This window comes from Entelurus aequoreus, linkage group LG06 (assembly GCF_033978785.1).
Source record: "Entelurus aequoreus isolate RoL-2023_Sb linkage group LG06, RoL_Eaeq_v1.1, whole genome shotgun sequence".
NCBI classification, from domain to species: Eukaryota; Metazoa; Chordata; class Actinopteri; order Syngnathiformes; family Syngnathidae; genus Entelurus; species Entelurus aequoreus.
Window position 1 is genome coordinate 59,272,910 of NC_084736.1, and position 21,153 is coordinate 59,294,062.

Here is a 21,153-nt window from a genome sequence, read left to right on the forward strand (position 1 = left end):
AAATACACTGTATACATTCTATGGCTCGCTCTACTGTGTACAAACAAAACATGAAATGTTGGCTAATTCATGTTTTTCAGATAGCACAGATTGGTGTCCTATTGTATTGTTGTATGATCCTGTAACGACTTGGTTGGTATCGGATTGATACCCAAATGTGTGGTATCATCCAAAACTATTGGAAAGCATCCAAAGTGTAGATAGAACATGTTAAAAGACAAAGTAAGCAGATATTAATAGTAAATGAACAAGTAGATGAATAATTCATTTTCTACCACTTGTCCTTAATAATGTTGACAAAATAATAGAATGGAAAATGACACAATATGTTACTGCATATGTCAGCAGACTAATTTGTTTACTTACTAATAAAAGATAAGTTGTCTTGTATGTTCACTATTTTATTTAAGGACTAAATTGCAATAAGAAACATATGTTTAATGTACCCTAAATTTTTTTGTTAAAATAAAGCCAATAATGCAATTTTTTGTGGTCCCCTTTATTTAGAGAAGTATCCAAATATTGGTATCGGGACAACACTAGTTACTATACTAGAAAAAGAGTTCCTCAGTGTTCGCTCTTAGAATAACAATGTCGCTACAGCTTGATTATTTGTACAGGTTAGGGAACGTAAATGAAATATTGTCAAATGTTTTGGAATGCGTTTTTAAAGTGATTTAGAGGTAGAGCCTACTCAGTGGCCTTGTGGTTAGAGTGTCCGCCCTGAGATCGGTAGGTTGTGAGTTCAAACCCCGGCCGAGTCATACCAAAGACTAAAACAATTGGATCCATTACTAGGGATGATGTTTGATAAGAAATTATCGAGTTCAAGCCCATTATCGAATCCTCTTATCGAACCGATTCCTTATCGATTGTCTTATCGAATCCAGATAGGTTGTTGTATATGGAAAAAAACACAATATTTGGTTTAACAAAAGCTCACTTTTATTTTATGAGAAAAAAATAAAATAAAATAAATAAATAAATATTGATTGTTACCCCCCTAAAAAATATATATATATATATATTGACTGTTGTTACCCAAAGTATGTTAAGTGGGATTTTTCAGAAAAACAGTAACACAAAAACAACCTGTCTCCGTGATCACTATAGGTGTATAAATAATAATATAGGGTTAAATAAAATCAGTCCCTTGGGCACAAAACTGAAAATAATACAGCTCTCCAAAAAGTGCACTTCTGCTGCTATTGGAACATACTAACTACACACACGGGCAGACAGCTAACAAACAATCCAAGACGTCTAATAAAGTTCCAAAGCAGATTAATCCATTTAGGCTCTTTATTGTTGTTGATCTTGCTTTGTCTTTTCCTATCTTTACTTTTGTCTTGCACTGGACTGTTATTTTTTTAAACTGTAATACACATAATGACAAATGTATAAGCTATGTGATTCAATTAACATACTGAAATGTAATACACAATATGTAAATATTAGCTTCACACAAATATACAGTACTGTCATCAAACAAATACTTCTGAGTGTTGAAACTATTTCGATGGTGGAAATACACGACTGGCAGCCATTTTAAGTCCTGAAAACATCCATTGAAACAGTGCACAAAAATTGATTTTCAATAAACATCTTAGTATCAAATTGAAACACTTTCCACCTTAATATTGCGTTACATAAACAAATTAAACAGTTTACTTACAGACGTATCTTTTCCAAGGCTTGTAAGAGCTAACACAACGTGTCTACTTCTCAATTGTCTCATGAACTGAACTGACGTCGCCAACCCGGAAGTGCCCTAACTAATGACGCGTAGTATTTTCATTTTGCCACTAGGTGTCAGTAAGAGTCTACAATCAAATGGGCATAACATTGCCGTCCCACAGGGCATTTCCTGTGGGACGGGATTTTTTTTCCAGGGATTCGAATAAAGAACCAACTCTTTTTCTTTACTATAGTGGCCTCGATAACGGGAACCGGTTCTCAAAAAGGGATTTGAGTCCATGGAATCGTTTCTTTTCTTATCGAACAAACGGGAGAACCGGTTTCGAACATCATCCCTACCCATTACCTCCCTGCTTGGCACTCAGCATCAAGGGTTGGAATTGGGGGTTGAATCACCAAAAATGATTCCTGGGCGCGGCCACCGCTGCTGCTCAATGCTCCCCTCACCTCCCATGGGGGTGATCGAGGGTGATGGATCAAATGCAGAGAATAATTTCGCCACACCTAGTGTGTGTGTGACAATCATTGGTACTTTAACTTTAACTTAATTAATTGCTCCCATTAGCTATTCTACATGTTAGTAAGCGGGAAAAAAAATAAATTATGTCTTTTATAATGATTGTAAAAAAAAAAAGTGCAGTTCCCCTTCAAACTCGTGAAGTAACAGTATGTTCTGACCTCTGCTGATCGAAGCTGGACTCCTTCCTCTGGCAGCGCAAGGTGACCACACGGTGACCTTCATTCCTCACATCCTGGCTCACTATCCACTGTGTCGGGTTGCTGGGAAGGGCCCCGAGAAATGTCACTCCTTCTCTCAACTTCACTCTGTGGAGAAAGAATGACATCTTTATTCATCTACAAAAGGTTGACTTTGTGTACCAGCAGGTATTTCATCTATGCAGGCTGCTGAGTCCACAAAGCTAATTATCTTCTCCAGTAATGCGTTAACCAGATGGGTTTTTGTTCCCCCTTTCAAAAGCTGCCCCAGATGGTCCCTTGGCCGGCTTGACCTCCTGTTTGAAGAAAGGTTTTTTTTTATTTTTTTTATCACCCTCCAAACCTCCATAGGACGTGCTTTTAATAAAGACTATTGATTATAAAAGTGTCCAAGTCGGAAGTGCCAATCTACCTCCTAGATAGATAGATAGGTCTTTATTGTCATTGCACAAGTACAACGAAACTTTGTTTTCAGCACAAACCCGTTCAAGATGAGACAAACAAACAGTGTACAGGGTTACAGAACAGGAACGTTGATGGGTCGCCATAAGGCGCCCCGTAAAAGATGGGAAAAAGGTCAAACGCTGGGGGAAAAGATGAGTTAAAAAAAATACAATCTAGACTGGGCTCCTAAGGGGGCCTAGTCTGGAGTGGGAACAAACCTCCATGCAATGCACACATAAACACTTTACATTTAATCACGACAACTCGCAACAGAGGGGCGGGGAGTTGGGGCCCTGGAAGGCGACCGCTGCTATGAAGCGCTGCCATCCGACCATCACCCCGAGGGGAAACAAGCGGTGGTGAAGGCGTGGGGTGGGGTAGGGGGCGGTGTGCGTGTGTGCCCAATTTCGTGGGTGTGATGATGTAATGTTTTTTTTATAGACTGAGGCCGAACTGCAAAAGTTTGACTCCAGGTGTCGTTGAGGAGGGAGGGAGGTCAAAAGTGTCCATCATTGAGGTGTCCTCGGGGGTGTTTTTTGAGATTAGCCTGGTCCTGTTTTCACAGCGTCAAGGCCATTCGAGGGAGTCAAATCGTAGATTAGGATGTTTGTTTTCCGCGAGCAGACAAAACAATGACTTGTCTGTTCTATTCGTCCATGCTGGGTGCTCTCAAATTCAATTCAATTTTCCTTTTCAGCAAGCTTCTCCATGATGTGATCCATCTTGTGATACAGTTCAGAAATCGCCACAGTCTGTGTTCCCACAGCCCTGCCCAAACCATCCATTGCAACGAACAGCCTTTGGGCTCCTTGAGTGACTGCCATCGTCTTACGAATTTGACGATACACCAGAGCAATGAGCCCAATCAGCAGGTGCCCCGCGATCACGGTTCCAAATAGGTAGATGTCTTCCACGTCCTCGATGGAAAGGTCTGAGAGGCACATGTTTCTCCAATCTACCTCCTCCGCTGCATTTCACTCATGATATCATTTTGTTACAGCAGGAAAATCAGTTAGGGAAATGGACATAAAGAACAATGTGTGTCTGTACCGGGGGTCAGCAAATCTCTTTCAGAGATTTGTGAAAATGGAAAAAGATGAAGAAAAAAATGTATATTTTCTGTAAGAGGACAAACATGACACAAACCTTCCTAACTATTAGAAATCCCACTGTTTATATTAAACATGCTTCACTAATGAGCGTCGTTTTGTCCTACTAATTTCAGCGATCCTTGAACTAGTTAGTTTACAAGTACAACTTTCTCCGACGCTGCCCCAGAATGATGTGTTTTATGCCACTCCTTCTTTGTCTCATTTTCCATCCATCCATTTTCTACCGCTTATCCCTTTCGGGGTTGCAGGGGCGGGTGCTGGAGCCTATCGGCTACAATCGGGCAAAAGGCGGGGTACACCCTGGACAAGTCGCCACCTCATCGCAGGGCCAACACAGATAGACAGACAACATTCACACTCACATTCACACATGAGGGCCAATTTAGTGTTGCCAATCAACCTATCCCCAGGTGCATGTCTTTGTCTCATTTTGTCCACCAAAACTTTTATGCTGTGCGTGAACGCACAAAGGTGAGCTTTGCTGGTTTTATTGATTTGCTGGAGTGCTTCCATCCATCCATTTCCTACCGCTTATCCCTTTCGGGGTCGCGGGGGGGTGCTGGAGCCTATTGGCTACAATCGGGCGGAAGGCGGGGTACACCCTGGACAAGTCGCCACCTCATCACAGGGCCAACACAGACAGACAGACAACATTCACACTCACATTCACACTCGAGGGCCAATTTAGTGTTGCCAATCAACCTATCCCCGGGTGCATGTCTTTGTCTTATTTTGTCCACCAAAACTTTTATGCTGTGCATGAACGCACAAAGTTGCGCTTTGCTGATTTTATTGATTTGCTGGAGTGCTTCCATCCATCCATTTTCTACCGCTTATCCCTTGCGGAGTGGCGAAAGGGTGCTGGAGCCTATTGGCTACAATCGGGCGGAAGGCGGGGTACACCCTGGACAAGTCGCCACCTCATTACAGGGCCAAGACAGATAGACGGACAACATTCACACTCGAGGGCCGATTTAGTGTTGCCAATCAACCTATCCCCAGGTGCATGTCTTTGTCTCATTTTGTCCACCAAAACTTTTATGCTGTGCGTGAGCGCACAAAGGTGCGCTTTGCTGGTTTTATTGATTTGCTGGAGTGCTTCCATCCATCTATTTTCTACCGCTTATCCCTTTCGGAGTGGCGGAAGGGTGCTGGAGCCTATTGGCTACAATCGGGCGGAAGGCGGGGTACACCCTGGACAAGTCGCCACCTCATTACAGGGCCAAGACAGATAGACGGACAACATTCACACTCGAGGGCCGATTTAGTGTTCCCAATCAACCTATCCCCAGGTGCAAGTCTTTGTCTCATTTTGTCCACCAAAACTTTTATGCTGTGCGTGAACGCACAAAGGTGCGCTTTGCTGGTTTTATTGATTTGCTGGAGTGCTTCCATCCATCTATTTTCTACCGCTTATCCCTTTCGGGGTTGCAGGGGGGGGTGCTGGAGCCTATCTCAGCTACAATCGGGCGGAAGGCGGGCTACACCCTGGACAAGTCGCCACCTCATCACAGGGCCAACACAGATAGACAGACAACATTCACTCACATTCACACACAAGGGCCAATTTAGTGTTGCCAATCAACCTATCCCCAGGTTTTGATTGATTAATTGATTGAGACTTTTATTAGTAGGTTCCACAGTGAAGTACATATTCCGTACAATTGACCACTAAATGGTAACACCCGAATAAGTTTTTCAACTTGTTTAAGTCGGGGTGCATGTCTTTGTCTCTTTTTGTCCACCAAAACTTGTATGCTGTGCGTGAACGCACAAAGGTGCGCTTTGCTGGTTTTATTGATTTGCTGGAGTGCTTCCATCCATCTATTTTCTACCGCTTATCCCTTTCGGGGTTGCAGGGGGGGGGGGGTGCTGGAGCCTATCTCAGCTACAATCGGGCGGAAGGCGGGCTACACCCTGGACAAGTCGCCCCCTATCACAGGGCCAACACAGATAGACAGACAACATTCACTCACATTCACACACTAGGGCCAATTTAGTGTTGCCAATCAACCTATCCCCAGGTTTTGATTGATTGATTGATTGAGACTTTTATTAGTAGGTTGCACAGTGAAGTACATATTCCGTACAATTGACCACTAAATGGTAACACCCGAATAAGTTTTTCAACTTGTTTAAGTCGGGGTGCATGTCTTTGTCTCTTTTTGTCCACCGACTTTTATGCTGTGCGTGAATGCACAAATGTGCGCTTTGCTGGTTTTATTGATTTGCTGGAGTGCTTCCATCCATCTATTTTCTACCGCTTATCCCTTTCGGGGTTGCAGGGGGGGGGTGCTGGAGCCTATCGGCTACAATCGGGCGGAAGGCGAAGTACACCCTGGACAAGTCGCCACCTCATCACAGGGCCAACACAGATAGACAGACAACATTCACTCACATTCAAACACAAGGGCCAATTTAGTGTTGCCAATCAACCTATCCCCAGGTTTTGATTGATTGATTGATTGAGACTTTTAATAGTAGGTTGCACAGTGAAGTACATATTCCGTACAATTGACCACTAAATGGTAACACCCGAATAAGTTTTTCAACTTGTTTAAGTCGGGGTGCATGTCTTTGTCTCTTTTTGTCCACCAACTTTTATGCTGTGCGTGAATGCACAAATGTGCGCTTTGCTGGTTTTATTGATTTGCAGGGGCGGGTGCTGGAGCCTATTGGCTACAATCGGGCGGAAGGCGAGGTACACCCTGGACAAGTCGCCACCTCATCACAGGGCCAACACAGATAGACAGACAACATTCACACTCACATTCACACACGAGGGCCAATTCAGTGTTGCCAATCAACCTATCCCCAGGTGCATGTCTTTGTCTCATTTTGTCCACCAAAACTTTTATGCTGTGCGTGAATGCACAAAGGTGCGCTTTGCTGGTTTTATGGATTTGCTGGAGTGCTTATCAGACATATTTGGTCAATCCATGACTGCAAGCTGCTTGCATGTCTCATGACACATTATCTGGACGTAATATTGGCTGCATTTCTTATAGTTGTTTGATTGCCATGTTGTTCCAGACCACAGCAAACCTTACCCAGCTTGCAAAGACTGTAATAAATCCATTAGAAGAAGACAGCGTGCCGTGTCCTTAATCTTGGACACACACTATCTGAGCCAGTAATTTCCAGAAGCTATCTCATCCTGTGAGAAGCCTCCAATTTACTAATGATTTCCAATGTTGTAAGAATGTGTAGAATGAAAAATAAAATACAACATTTCTGTCAACGAAGATTTGCGTCAGTTTTTAATAGTAGGCTATTATAGCTAATATAGACACTTACATCATGTGTAGCCTTCATTATAACACTTATATAAGGCTTTTAATTTTTTGCGGCTCCAGACAGATTTTTTTTAAATATATATTTTGGTCCAATATGGCTCTTACAACATTTTGGGGTGCCGCCCCCTGGTCTATACGATGAAATACACATGATGTTCTGGAAGTGAAAAGAGGCTATTAAATATGGACTATATGTGTGTGTGTGTCGGTTGTGGGATTGAAGAGAAAACTGCATTACAACAAATAGGCCAATGACGGTAGCTACACCATCCGGTTGACAGGTCGGACCAGAGACAGTACTTTGCTTTCATCTTGAATTTGCTCCTGAACTCCAAGTATGTGATTCCCTCCCAGAATGAAAGGGAATGAAAGTGCCTTCTCACTCAAGTATCTGTCTCTGATGTCATGTTGCGGTTGAAGTTACATTTAATGTCAAAATAGATAACATGGTAGGTGAGTGTACTTTCTGCGTGGTGTGTGCATGTAAACCTATTTCTGTGCTTAATTTGAAGATGATTTGATGTGTTTTTCTCCAGCTGGCCATCAAACATTTATACATGTGACCTCATCAGAATACGGAATGTTGGATGTGAGAACAATTCCCTATATTGTTAAGTAACAAAGTATACATGTGAGTAGATGAAAATGACACAATACCACTAATCATGACAGACTTCATGAGAGAAAACGACTACTTTGGGACAAATGATGATCCAGATTCTTATATTTTTGAGCCTGAATATAAGGAGGATGAAGTTTTAGAAGCTGTGTGCCATACAGATCCAGCAAACACTAAGCATCATGCAGCAGTATTGCTAAGTGCTAAACAAGAGATACATACTATGAACATAATAAAACAATCCCGGCTTAAATCCGGCTTATTACTGATTCCCATCTTAAAACTCATTTGTATACTCTAGCCTTTAAATAGACCCCCCTTTTAGACCAGTTGATCTGCCGTTTCTTTTCTGCGCTGCTCTGCTCCCCCTCTCCCTTGTGGAGGGGGGGGGGGGGGGGGGCACAGGTCCGGTGGCCATGGATGAAGTGCTGGCTGTCCAGAGTCGGGACCCGGGGTGGACCGCTCGCCTGTGCATCGGTTGGGGACATCTCTGCGCTGCTGACCTGTCTCCGCTCGGGATGGTCTACTGCTGGCCCCACTATGGACTGGACTCTCACTATTATGTTAGATCCACTATGGACTGGACTTTCACAATATCATGCTAGATCCACTCGACGTCCATTGCACCGGTCGCCCTAGAGGGGGGGGCGGGGGGTCGCCCACATCTGCGGCCCTCTCCAAGGTTTCTCATTGTCATCCCACTGGGTTGAGTTTTTCCTTGCAATGAGAGACCGAGCTTTCTGCTCCGCCGCTCCCAGTCTGTGGAACGCTCTCTCTGACTACCTGAGGGCACAACAGACTGTGGATGCTTTTAAAAAAGGCTTAAAAACCCTTCTTTTTAAAAAAGCCTTTTTTTTAGATATATGCATACTAGTTCTAGCTATTAGGCTGTTCTAGTTTTTATTTCATTTATCTTTTTATTATTATTATTATAATTTTTTTAATACACTGTAGCACTTTGAGGTTGTTTGCTCCATGTAAAGTGCTTTTTTACAAATACATCTATTATTATTATTATTATTATTATTATATAATAGTTGACGTTTAGTGGTAGCGGGGGGTGTATATTGTAGCGTCCGGGAAGAGTTAGTGCTGCAAGGGGTTCTGGGTATTTGTTCTGTTGTGTTTATGTTGTGTTACGGTGCGGATGTTCTCCCGAAATGTGTTTGTCATTCTTGTTGGTGTGGGTTCACAGTGTGGCGCATATTTGTAACAGTGTTAAAGTTGTTTATACGGCTACCCTCAGTGTGACCTGTATGTCTGTTGATCAAGTATGCCTTGCATTCACTTATGTGTGAGTAAAAGCCGCAGATATTATGTGATTGGGCCTGCACGCTAAGGAAGTGCCTCTAAGGTTTATTGGCGCTCTATACTTCTTCCTACGTCCGTGTACACAGCGGCGTTTTTAAAAGTCATACATTTTACTTTTTGAAACCGATACCGATAATTTCCGATATTACATTTTAAAGCATTTATCGGCCGATAATATCGGCAGTATCGGCAGTCCGATATTATCGGACAACCCTAGTAATCATCTTTTTCCAAACAACGAATCAAAGTCACGGCTGCAATCTCGCACACGGGCCCAATGCACCACCAAAATGAAATCATAGAGTCAAACGTCAAGATCTGCAGAAATCTGATACAGAATAATTTCCTTTAAATTACATGTCAAAGCGGTGTGGTGAAATAAATGTTTTAACGGAACAGAGAGACACAATATCAATAATTGTAGTCAACATAATTGGAAAAAATACCATATCTTGTTCTTGGTATATGTATGAACATTTTGGTCATTTTGGCATTTTTATATAGAGTGCCAGAGTTAAAGCCAAAACGAAAAGAAGTGCTGAGGCTGCAGTGAGTATGCAGGTGTAATAGGAAAAGCTCATGCACTGTCCTTTTTTTTTTGTCCCTGGGGCAGCAGCAGGGTCTTGTATCTGGTTCCTTTATGCTTCAGCACTTCAGAAAATGTCTATCAGGGGTTTCAAGTGAGGCTCTATGCTTTGAACACAGATAACTCTCCATTGGGGAAAGCGGTCAAGATTTCCCTGACCATATCCAGGCTCACAGAGGACTAGCTGGAGCATGGTTAGGGTGTCATTAAATGAATCATGTGCATTAAAACAATGTAACCGGGCAAAAAAGAAGCAGTCATCAAATATAAATATTGTATAGGATTCAATTGTGTCTTTAAAACTGTTACGGCTCAGGCTCCTGCCACCACACATTCCTCTGTGCGCTCCTCTGAGCGCCCCCCTGGACACATCCACGGGCGTTCGCCTCCAGCCGCGGCCGCGCCCCTGCACTCAATCTGAAATCAACACACCTGACGCTGATGATGGATTCCACAGGAAAAGGCCCCACGTAGCGTGGTGCCAATTTCTGGGAGGATACTGGTAGCCGGAGGTCACGGTGGCGACGACGCTTGAGATGAGGGCGGCGCAGTGGGAAGGTCCGCCGGAGACGAGGAAGATGGAGGCGGCGCCGTGGATGACGATGGATTCCATAGGAAAATACCCCACGTAGCGTGGTGCCAATTTCTGGGAGGATACTGGTAAGTGGAGGAGGTGGCCTGGCTGGAGGTTGCGGCTTGGGAGGACGAAGAACAGGTGGTGGTGGTCGGGCAGGAGGTTTCAGCCTGGCTGGACGCAGCTGTGCCACCCAACTAGCACAGCTCCCAGTACTAGGAAGGGGGTACTGTTATGATCCGTTGCAAAGTTAAAATGTCAATGCAAGGATCTGCCTATGTGTTTACAGTGGTCCAAGTTCCTCCATAAAACAAGAGCTCTCTAGTGTTTTTAGGAATTTGCAGCAAAAATGTTTGGCCTCCAAGTTTCAAAATGAACTCAGGTGCCGGTAAGGTGTCATTCCCGGGCCAGATTTGGCCCCTGGGCAGCCAATTAAATACCCGTACGTGCAGTGCATAACATCAACAAGAGTGCGCACGTAACCAGCAGAATCCTCTACAAAGGAATACCAAGGGTATTGCATGTTCGAAATAAATAAACTCAAACTCAAACTCAAACAAGGGTGAGCGAGAAGATTGTTGTAAGGAGAATGAGACTTGCAGGACACTGCCAAAGGCATCAGGAGCTGCCAGCCAGCAAATTGGTGCTGTGGGAACCAACACATGGGCATCGGTCAAGAGGACGTCCCACACTAACATACGTGGACATACTCAAGAAGGATGCAGGAGCTCAGAGTACCAAGGAACTGGCCAAATGTATGGAGAGTCGGGATGACTGGAAGCAACGATGGAAGGGTCGTCTGAGGACGACCTAGAGAGAGGCGTAGATAGCCGCCACAAAAGCATGGTGCCAATTTCTGGGAGGATACTGGTAGGTGGGGGTCCTTGGGGGAGGTAGCCTGGCTGGAGGTTGTGACTTGGGAGGATGAAGAACAGGTGGTGGTGGTCGGGCAGGAGGTTGCAGCCTGGCCGGACGCCGCTGTGCCACCCCACTAGCACAGCTCCCAGCACCAGGACGGGGGTACTGTTATGATCCGTTGCCCGGATCATTTTTTTTTACTTGAACACCAACTAAAGATGGATACCAAATGATGTACTTTTTATAGATAGCAACTGAATGCTGTCAGAGTTGATTCTACCAAGTACTGATTTACGTAAGAAAAGGATCCAGGACCTAGCATTAGAAAGTAAAACTCGGTAGAAGTTTAACCTTAGCCAGCGTGTACAGTTCCAGACCTATACGTCAGCCCGGCTTCCTTCTTCACTTTCGTCCGCCCACATCGCCTCTTCCCTTAGTGCCGACAACAAACCACGGTGAGCCGCTGATCTCGCAATATTATCTGGGATGTTGTGTTGTGGTGAAAGTCACTCAAAACAGATGGCTGGTGGCGGTCACCGATGTCCACAGTGCACAATAAAAGCAAGAACGCTAAAAGCTGACGGGCGCGGACAATGGCTCATCGGCCTGGTGAGGAGAGGTTCATTAGCATCTAACAACTCCACCTCTCAAAATTAGCTGTTTTGAAAGGGAGCAAAAAAGTGACTTGACAATAGGTCTGGAAAACAAAATCCATGCAAATGTTTCCTTGAAGAACCACCAATACATGTTATGTAAACCACAAGGAGGTGTTTTATAGGGGAAAATCATGATATGACCCCTTTAGGTCAGTTTCAGATTGGATCTTTTTAATTTGTGAATTGAATATGCCTTTACACATTACAGGTTGGGGAAGTTGGGATTTGGGGAAGAGATCTTGCCAAATGTGGAGGAGTTCAAGTACCTGGGAGTCTTGTTCACGAGTGAGAGAACAGTGGATCGTGAGATCGACAGGCGGATCGGTGCAGCGCCTTCAGTAATGCAGACGCTGTATCGATCCGTTGTGGTGAAGAAGGAGCTGAGCCGGAAGGCAAAGCTCTCGATATATCGGTCGATCTACGTTACCATCCTCACCTATGGTCATGAGCTTTGGGTTATGTCATTCGGGGGGAGCTCAAAGTAAAGCCGCTGCTCCTCTACATCGAGAGGAGCCAGATGAGGTGGTTCGGGCATCTGGTCAGGATTCCACCCGAATGCCTCCCTAGGGAGGTGTTTAGGGCACGTCCGACCGGTAGGAGGCCACGGGGAAGACCCAGGACACGTTGGGAAGACTATGTCTCCCGGCTGGCCTTGGAACGCCTCGGGATTCCCCGGGAATTGCTGTACGAAGTGGCTGGGGAGAGGAAAGTCTGGGCTTCTCTACTGAGTCTGCTGCCCCTGCGACCCGACCTCGGATAAGCGGAAGAAAATGGATGGGTGGATGGATGGATGGATGGACATTACAGGTGACCCAGACAAAAAAATAAAGAGCACTAAAACATTCCTCAAACATTTTAAACAGATGTATCACTTCTCTTTAGTCTCTGAAAAGATCTCCTCTAAACTCACACATAAGACGTTTTGAAAGCCAAGCATCACACAACTCAAGGGGATGGAAAGAGGCAACAACCCAAAGAGGGAAAAGGGGGAGGGGTCGATGTAATAAAAAAAAAAAAAGGTAACAGCGTTTAGCTGACAGCTTAAAGTTACAGTCGATCCAACTCTGCAGAAGTGTCAGCAATCACCCCAGAGTCTGACAGGGGTTCATCAGAGCAGCTCTAAGACTGAGCCAAACTGGGCTGAACAAAGAGAGTGAATGTGGTTTCCACGAAGGCAATCAGAGAGCATTGAGTAGTTCATGTTTGACTCTAAAGTCATTTTTTTTGATCATGACAATCATCTCCTGGATTAAAGTCACCCTGTAACATGCACTTTTTATATTATTCCATTACTATCTCTCAATTCTCAAACTACTGTCTTTATAATAGCCATTCTTCCACAGGACTGATTGTATGAGAGGAATCCACAGAGGTTTCCTTAATAAATAGTGATGAGATAAGAGACAGAACTGCCTGTCAAGAGAGGCAGAAGAAAAAAACTAAATCGAAGGAAATCATGATGGCAAGTCAGGACGATAATAGGAGCCAGACATAAATGGTATGTGCAAACAGGCTGGCACTGCAGTCACCTCAGTGGTCTGTGTCCATGTGACACCACCTGGCTGCTACTATATCATGTGCATAAGGGGTCTGTGACCTATATGACCATTTTTCTCTGAACATTCCACAGAGGGCCATGAACATTCTCAATTAGCAGCTCCCACCAGAAACATTTTCCTGTTTCATTGTGCCATCTCGCCTACATATTGTTAGGGGACTGCAAGAGCTCAGCGGGGAAAAGCCTAAAAGAGCAATGAGAAGGCAAGTGCTTTGCAACGATTTGTGGTAGGTGGCTGATGGAAGCCTAAAACACTCCTCATCTGATCTCTTTGTGAATGTAGAATAACAGTGTGAGAACGACACAAAAAAATCAGGCCAAACGCCTACGTAGACTTCTATCCCAAAGTGACACATCAAAAACAGACATTTTTATTTAGGCATTTTACTGTAGAAAATGTAAACTTCGGCAAAATATTCATAAGAAAGACACTCAAACTTTCCAAATCAGGAGGCGGAAATTAAAAGTTGAATTAGCACAGGTTAGTTTAAAGCACCCAACTCAAATTTTCAAGGAACAGTGGTACCTCAGTTTACGAGTGCCCCAGTTCACAGGTTTTTAGGATCCAAGCTGACTTTTGGACATACTTGCCAACCCTCCCGATTTTCCCGGGAGACTCCCGAATTGCAGTGCCCCTCCCGAAAATCTCCCGGGTCAACCATTCTCCCTAATTTCTCCCGATTTCCACCCGGATAACAATATTGGGGGCGTGGCTTAAAGGCACTGCCTTTAGCGTCCTCTACAACCTGTTGTCACGTCCGTTTTTCCTCCATACAAACAGCGTGCCGGCCCAGTCACATAATATATGCGGCTTTGACACACACATAAGTGAATGCAAGGCATATTTGATCAACAGCCATACAGGTCACACTGAGGGTGGCCGTATAAACAACTTCAACACTGTTACAAATATGCGCCACACTGTGAACCCACACCAAACAAGAATGACAAACACATTTCGGGAGAACATCCGCACCGTAACACAACATAAACACAACAGAACAAATACCCAGAACCCCTTGCAGCACTAACTCTTCCGGGACGCTACAATATACACACCCCGCTACCACGAGGAAGACCTCAGCCCCGCAAAACTTGGCTCTCCAAATAACCACCATAATGACTTACATTAAAATACAGTACCGTAGTTGGATTGAGTATTCATCCAAAACAAGGCAGAGGTTTTATTTAACAAGTATATTTAATTTTCTCGGCCACTAACGATACACATACAAACCCTGTTTCCATATGAGTTGGGAAATTGTGTTAGATGTAAATATAAACAGAATACAATGATTTGCGAATCCTTTTCAACCCATATTCAATTGAATGCACAACAAAGACAAGATTGTTGATGTTTAAACTCATAAACTTTATGTTTTTTTTGCAAATAATAATTAGCTTACAATTTCATGGCTGCAACACGTGCCAAAGTAGTTGGGAAAAGGCATGTTCACCACTGTGTTACATCACCTTTTCTTTTAACAACACTCAATAAACGATTGGGAACCTAAGAAACTAATTGTTGAAGCTTTGAAAGTGAAATTCTTTCCCATTCTTGTTTTATGTAGAGCTTCAGTCGTTCAACAGTCCGGGGTCTCCGCTGTCGTATTTTACGCTTCATAATGCACCACACATTTTCGATGGGAGACAGGTCTGGACTGCAGGCGGGCCAGGAAAGTACACGCACTCTTTTTTTACGAAGTGTGGATAATGCATATGTTTAAGAGCTATTTCTTTATTCATAATCATGTTTGAATCAGCTCATATTTTTCCAGGTTTACGACAGGGCTTACGACAGGGTCGTAAACCATCAGGAATGTGAACACAACCCCCAAGTCTCTCTTCTTATCAGTGTTGAGAGGAGGGGGGGGGGAGAGATGGGGGCTTTCTTTGTGTGAAAAGAGTTGCTTTTTGCCTTTGGAATGCCAGATCAACTTGGGCTGCGCATTCGTATGTGTTGTTCGAGGCTGGTCTCTATTCTCAAATATTTGACAATAAAATTACAAAATAACTATTCTGTGCTGGGTGGTACCTTTGAGTCAGTTTATATGTCATTAAGGAACTTGGGACTGACCAGCGTTTTACATCCCACTTGGAGGAACATCTGGTCAAACGCAACAGAAGCCACGCTGTTGTAACACGTGCAGAATGTGGATTGGAATTGTCTTGCTGAAATAAGCAGGGGCGTCCATGAAAAAGATGGCGCTTAGATGGCAGCATATGTTGTTCCAAAACATGTATGTACCTTTCAGCATTAATGGTGCCTTCACAGATGTGTAAGTTACCCATGCCTGGGGCTCTAATGCACCCCCATACCATCACAGATGCTGGCTTTTGAACTTTGCGTCAATAACAGTATGGATGGTTCGCTTCCCCTTTGGTCCGGATGACACAATGTCAAATATTTCCAAAAACAATTTGAAATGTGGACTCGTCAGACCACAGAACACTTTTCCACTTTGCATGAGTCCATCTTAGATGATCTCGGGCCCAGCGAAGCCGGCGGCATTTCTGGATGTTGTTGATAAATGGTTTTCGCTTTGCATAGTAAATAAATAAATAATGATAATTGAGTTATACTTGTATAGCGCTTTTCTACCTTCAAGGTACTCAAAGCGCTTTGACAGTATTTCCACATTCACCCATTCACACGCACATTCACACACTGATGGCGGGAGCTGCCATGCAAGGCGCTAACCAGCAGCCATCAGGAGCAAGGGTGAAGTGTCTTGCCCAAGGACACAAAGGACGTGACTAGGATGGTAGAAGGTGGGGATTGAACCCCAGTACCAGCAACCCTCCGATTGCTGGCAAGGCCACTCTACCAACTTCGCCACGCCGCCCCAGTAGAGCTTTAACTTGCACTTACAGATGTAGCGACCAACTGTATTTAGTGACAGTGGTTTTCTGAAGTGTTCCTGAGCCCATGTGGTGATATCCTTTAGACATTGATGTCGGTTTTGGATACAGTGCCGTCTGAGGGATCCGAGGTCACGGTCATTCAATGTTGGTTTCCGGCCATGCCGCTTACGTGGAGTGATTTCTCCAGATTCTCTGAACCTTTTGATGATATTACGGACCGTAGATGGTGAAATCCCTAAATTCCTTGCAATAGCTGGTTGAGAAAGGTTTTTCTTAAACTGTTCAACAATTTGCTCATGCATTTGTTGACAAAAGGGTGTACCTCGCCCCATCCTTTCTTGTGAGAGACTGAGCATTTTTTGGGAAGCTGTTTTTATACCCAATCATGGCACCCACCTGTTCCCAATTAGCCTGCACACCTGTGTGATGTTCCAAATAAGTGTTTGATGAGCATTCCTCAACTTTACCAGTATTTATTGCCACCTTTCCCAACTTCTTTGTCACGTGTTGCTGGCATCAAATTCTAAAGTTAATGATTATTTGCACAAAAAAAAAAAGTTTATCAGTTTGGACATGAAATATGTTGTTTTTGTAGCATATTCAATTGAATATGGGTTGAAAATGATTTGCAAATCATTGTATTCCGTTTATATTTACATCTAACACAATTTCCCAACTCATATGGAAACAGGGTTTGTAATTCAGTGCGCAGTAGTGTGTTTCTGTATAATATTTCTCCAGCTGTAGTCACGTGGCGACATAATTATTGGTATTTTGAGAGGTATCTATTAAAGTCGGACTAAGTGGGACATCAGTGAAGGCCTAGATGTGAAATGTACTGCATACAGTAAGTACAGTATATATATTACTGCAAAGCACTGCAGTCAGCTGCAGGCCAATCTGCAGATTGAATACATTGGCAAACACTATGCCTTTCATTTCAAGCACAACAGCAAACACTTGCAAAATAAGAGTTGGGCAATGTTTACCTTTGCCTTTTTTATTTCCCGTACTTTTCTGACATGCATGTTGAACAGAATAGTCATTTAAATCCTTAAATGACATTTGTAAAATTGGTCAAAATTGTGCATCGATTATGTTTTTAAAGACCGTTTTTCAAGCCGCTTTCTGACCTTCTCTTCAGGATGTGTTGTTTATTTACGTGCCTCCACTTTGATTTAGTCTTCTCCCCGCTAGCCATAATGTAGTTTTTAGCGCTTCCATGTTGAGTTTTACTGACAGACATAAGTTAGATCTACACTGCAAAAACTGGAATCTAAGTAAGATTAAATATCTCAAATAAGGGTGATATTTGCTTATTTTCTGTCTGATAAGATCATTCTTCTCACTAAGCAGATTTTATGTTAGAGTGTTTTACTTGTTTTAAGGGTTTTGGTCCTAAATGATCTCAGTAAGATATGACAGCTTGTTGGTGAGATTTTATGACCTATATTGAGTAAAACATGCTTGAAACTAGAATATCAACTGTTGCAAAGCTGTGTCATCAACACTCACGAGTATAAAACTACTTTTTTAAAGTAATAATTTCTTATTTCAAGCATTAAACAAATCATGACTTTGACACAATTGTGTCTCATATTTAAAAGAGATGACAGCCAAATGGACTTTGCTGTTTTATTTTCAATGAAACAATAGAAAATACGTACTCATATAGTAGTACAGTTGGCACAGTACAGTAAACTGACAGTTAATATTTAAACATTTAACATGTGACATTTCTAACAATTTTGAACAGAAATAGTTCATGCACATTCAGATGAATTCTTCAAATTTACAATAAAAAATGTTTTGCCCGGAGACCGGGCTGTATATATGCGCACTAATTGACTGAAAGAGCACGCACTTGGTGCGATGATGTCATGTTATCGATGGAAAAATGCATTTTTAGAGAATATGATTTGCCTGAGCGGCTAGGAGACCCTGAGAGTAACAAGCGGTTGCCTTGTTGCCTTTCCATTAAGAACAATAAATTAGTTTTTAGTATAAGTTTGCTGGTTTCAAGAAATGTAATGCCGAGCGCATATCATCATGTCAAGATAATGGCACTAGCATTTACATAATTTAAGAATATTTTTTAACATATTGAGCAAAAAGGTGTCTTTTTTTTTTCTACCAAGAAAGGTGCACTTGTTATTAGTGAGAATATACTTATTTTAAGGTATTTTTGGATCCATTGAGGTTAGCTAATTTGACTTGTTTTGGAAAATCTTGACAAGCCAAATGTTCTTGTTCTATTGGCAGATAATTTTGCTTAGTTCAAGTAAAATACCCCTAATTTCTGTATTTTTTTTCTCGTTTTTGAACACTGACTTTTTGCAGTGTATACGCTACATTGTATTAAAAATGGCTACAGCAGAGGATGCATGTGCATGTAGGAACCAATCTTCCCCACTACAAGAGGATAGAAGAAAAAGAAGGTGGACTCGTGCGAAGCATTTTGGAATTTGCCCAATTTGACGTTTTTTTTCCCAGGTGTGAAGTCAGCAGATATCTCAATATACAGTATGGTAGACATTTACCCAAACAGCTCGTTTGGAGGAAGTATGGAGGAAGGCAAGATTGTTTTATAAATATTTATGCAATGCGTCCACGGTTTGATTACACATTTTTGGGAATTGTGTGTTAGAATAATCATGTATATATATTATCACACAACTTTAGTATGCTTAAAGTCTGTTGCTATAGTTATTAGCTATTGTGCTCAAGTTAGACTTTTGTACCTGTGCAAGGACGAAACTTCTTGTCTGAGGGGTGGCCTCAGCCGCAGATGTTATCTTTGTTTTAGCCCGCTAACAGCCAAGGACTTCAAGGACCTCAACGAAGATAAGACGACAGCACGCGGACGAAGCAGAGACAACAAGGACCTCAACGCAGATAAGATGACAGCACGCAGACGAAGCGGAGACAAGGCAAAATCACAAGGCCCCCAGCACATTCCGTCACGTATTGTGCGTCCTGGACCTGCTTTGCATGATATATGTGACCACTCCTTTTAGAGGCGGCCTCAGTGATGTTGACTGTGGAACTCCTGAACAAATAGAGTGACGCCGAAGCTCAACCTTAGCGCGTAGGGCGAGACTGTGACTAAGTGTGCAGCTCCATGCGTTCTCCCCATGAGCTAAATTGAACTCTGTTTCTGCATGATTCCTTGCTTCTTGTCTGATTAATAGATGTCATCAGCGACATTATGCAGATCCCATACCCAGAAAAACAGGTACATTGAGCAAAATGAAATTACGTGCACAACACCTTCACGTACTTGTTGCAGGTGGCTAAGTCTGCAACTTTTGAGCCTTCTGGCCAGAGCATGCTCACCTCTCGTCCGTGCAGGTGAAACGACTACTCAGTGGGCTAGTGGTTAGAGTGTCCGCCCTGAGATCGGTAGGTTGTGAGTTCAAACCCCGGCCAAGTCATACCAAAGACTATAAAAATGGGACCCATTGCCTCCCTGCTTGGCACTCAGCTTCAAGGGTTGGAATCGGGGGTTAAATCACCAAACATGTCCCCTTCTTCACCTCCCAGGGGGTGAACTCACATTGCAAACGGATGTCAATACGATGATTAGACGACAAGATGCATGTCTTAAAGTTGGTGTTAATTACCCTCATTCTCTCTTGTTTAAAAAGTTGGCTTTATTTTGCAAGTAATACACTGTTTCAATGTCCATTTCTCCATATGATGGACATGGATATAATTGTTGATGACTGAAGTGCTGATATCAACCAAACCTAACCCCCCCACCCCCTTCCCCAACCCCCTCCACATTCCACCCTCCGGATTGTAAATAATGTAAATAATTCAATGTATATACTCTGATGATTAACTTGTGTGATGACTGTATTATGCTGATAGTACATAATTGTACCATGAATTGATTAACGTGGACCTTAAACAAGTTGAAAAACGTATTCGGGTGTTACCATTTAGTGGTCAATTGTATGGAACATGTACTAATAATAAAAGTCTCAATCAATCAATCAATCAATATTATTGTTGTGTTTTATTGTTTTCCTGCCTTCCCTAGTGTTTTGTCCCTGCATTTTCCCTTTTGTGTTTTTTCTACCCCCGCCCCCTCAGTTTCTTCTTCGGCAAAGGGCGGACCATCCGGGCACACCTGCGTCTAATCACCTTCTGGGCTACTTAAGCTTGGCACGGACAGCTGTGCCTCGCTGGTTATTGTTTCATGTTGTCCCACAGCGCACGCTTAGTTGGAGCTGTTCGCTCTGTCAACGCCTTAACCTCTGTGTGGTTTTCTGTCCTCCCCTGAGGGGGAGTGTAAATATTTTGTGGACTTTTCCTACGCTCGTCGTGTCCTGGCCTTTGTTTGTATTTGTTTATTTGAAGGACGATGTGCAGTTACACTAAGAAGATGGCTGCACCAGATTTAGCACCATGCTAATTTCCATCTGTGCACTGCAAAAACTGAAATCTAAGTAAGATTAAATATCTCAAATAAGGGTGATATTTGCTTATTTTCTGTCTGATAAGATAATTATTCTCACTAAGCAAATTTTATGTTAGAGTGTTTTACTTGTTTTAAGTGTTTTGGTTCTAAATGATTTCAGTAAGATATTACAGCTTGTTGCTGAGATTTTATGACCTATATTGAGTAAAACATGCTTGAAACTAGAATATCAACTGTTGCAAAGCTGGGTCATCAACACTCACAAGTATAAAACTACTTTTTTAAAGTAAGAATTTCTTATTTCAAGCATGTAAATAAAAAATCATGACTTTGACACAATTGTGTCTCATATTAAAACAGATGACAGCCAAATGGAATTTGCTGTTTTATAAATACGTACTCATATAGTAGTACAGTTGTTATTAAAGAGAAT

General features: G+C 42.8%; 1 protein-coding gene across 1 annotated transcript in view; it reads right to left on the reverse strand.

The window, feature by feature from the left end:
• The window catches only part of si:dkeyp-14d3.1 (transmembrane protein 132C), a 441,788-nt gene that overhangs the window by 236,506 nt on the left and 184,129 nt on the right, over positions 1 to 21,153 (reverse strand). The window contains exon 3 of the mRNA XM_062051096.1: positions 2,377 to 2,523. Within this exon, the coding sequence (XP_061907080.1) occupies positions 2,377 to 2,523 (147 nt within the window). The remainder of the gene's footprint in view (positions 1 to 2,376; positions 2,524 to 21,153) is intronic.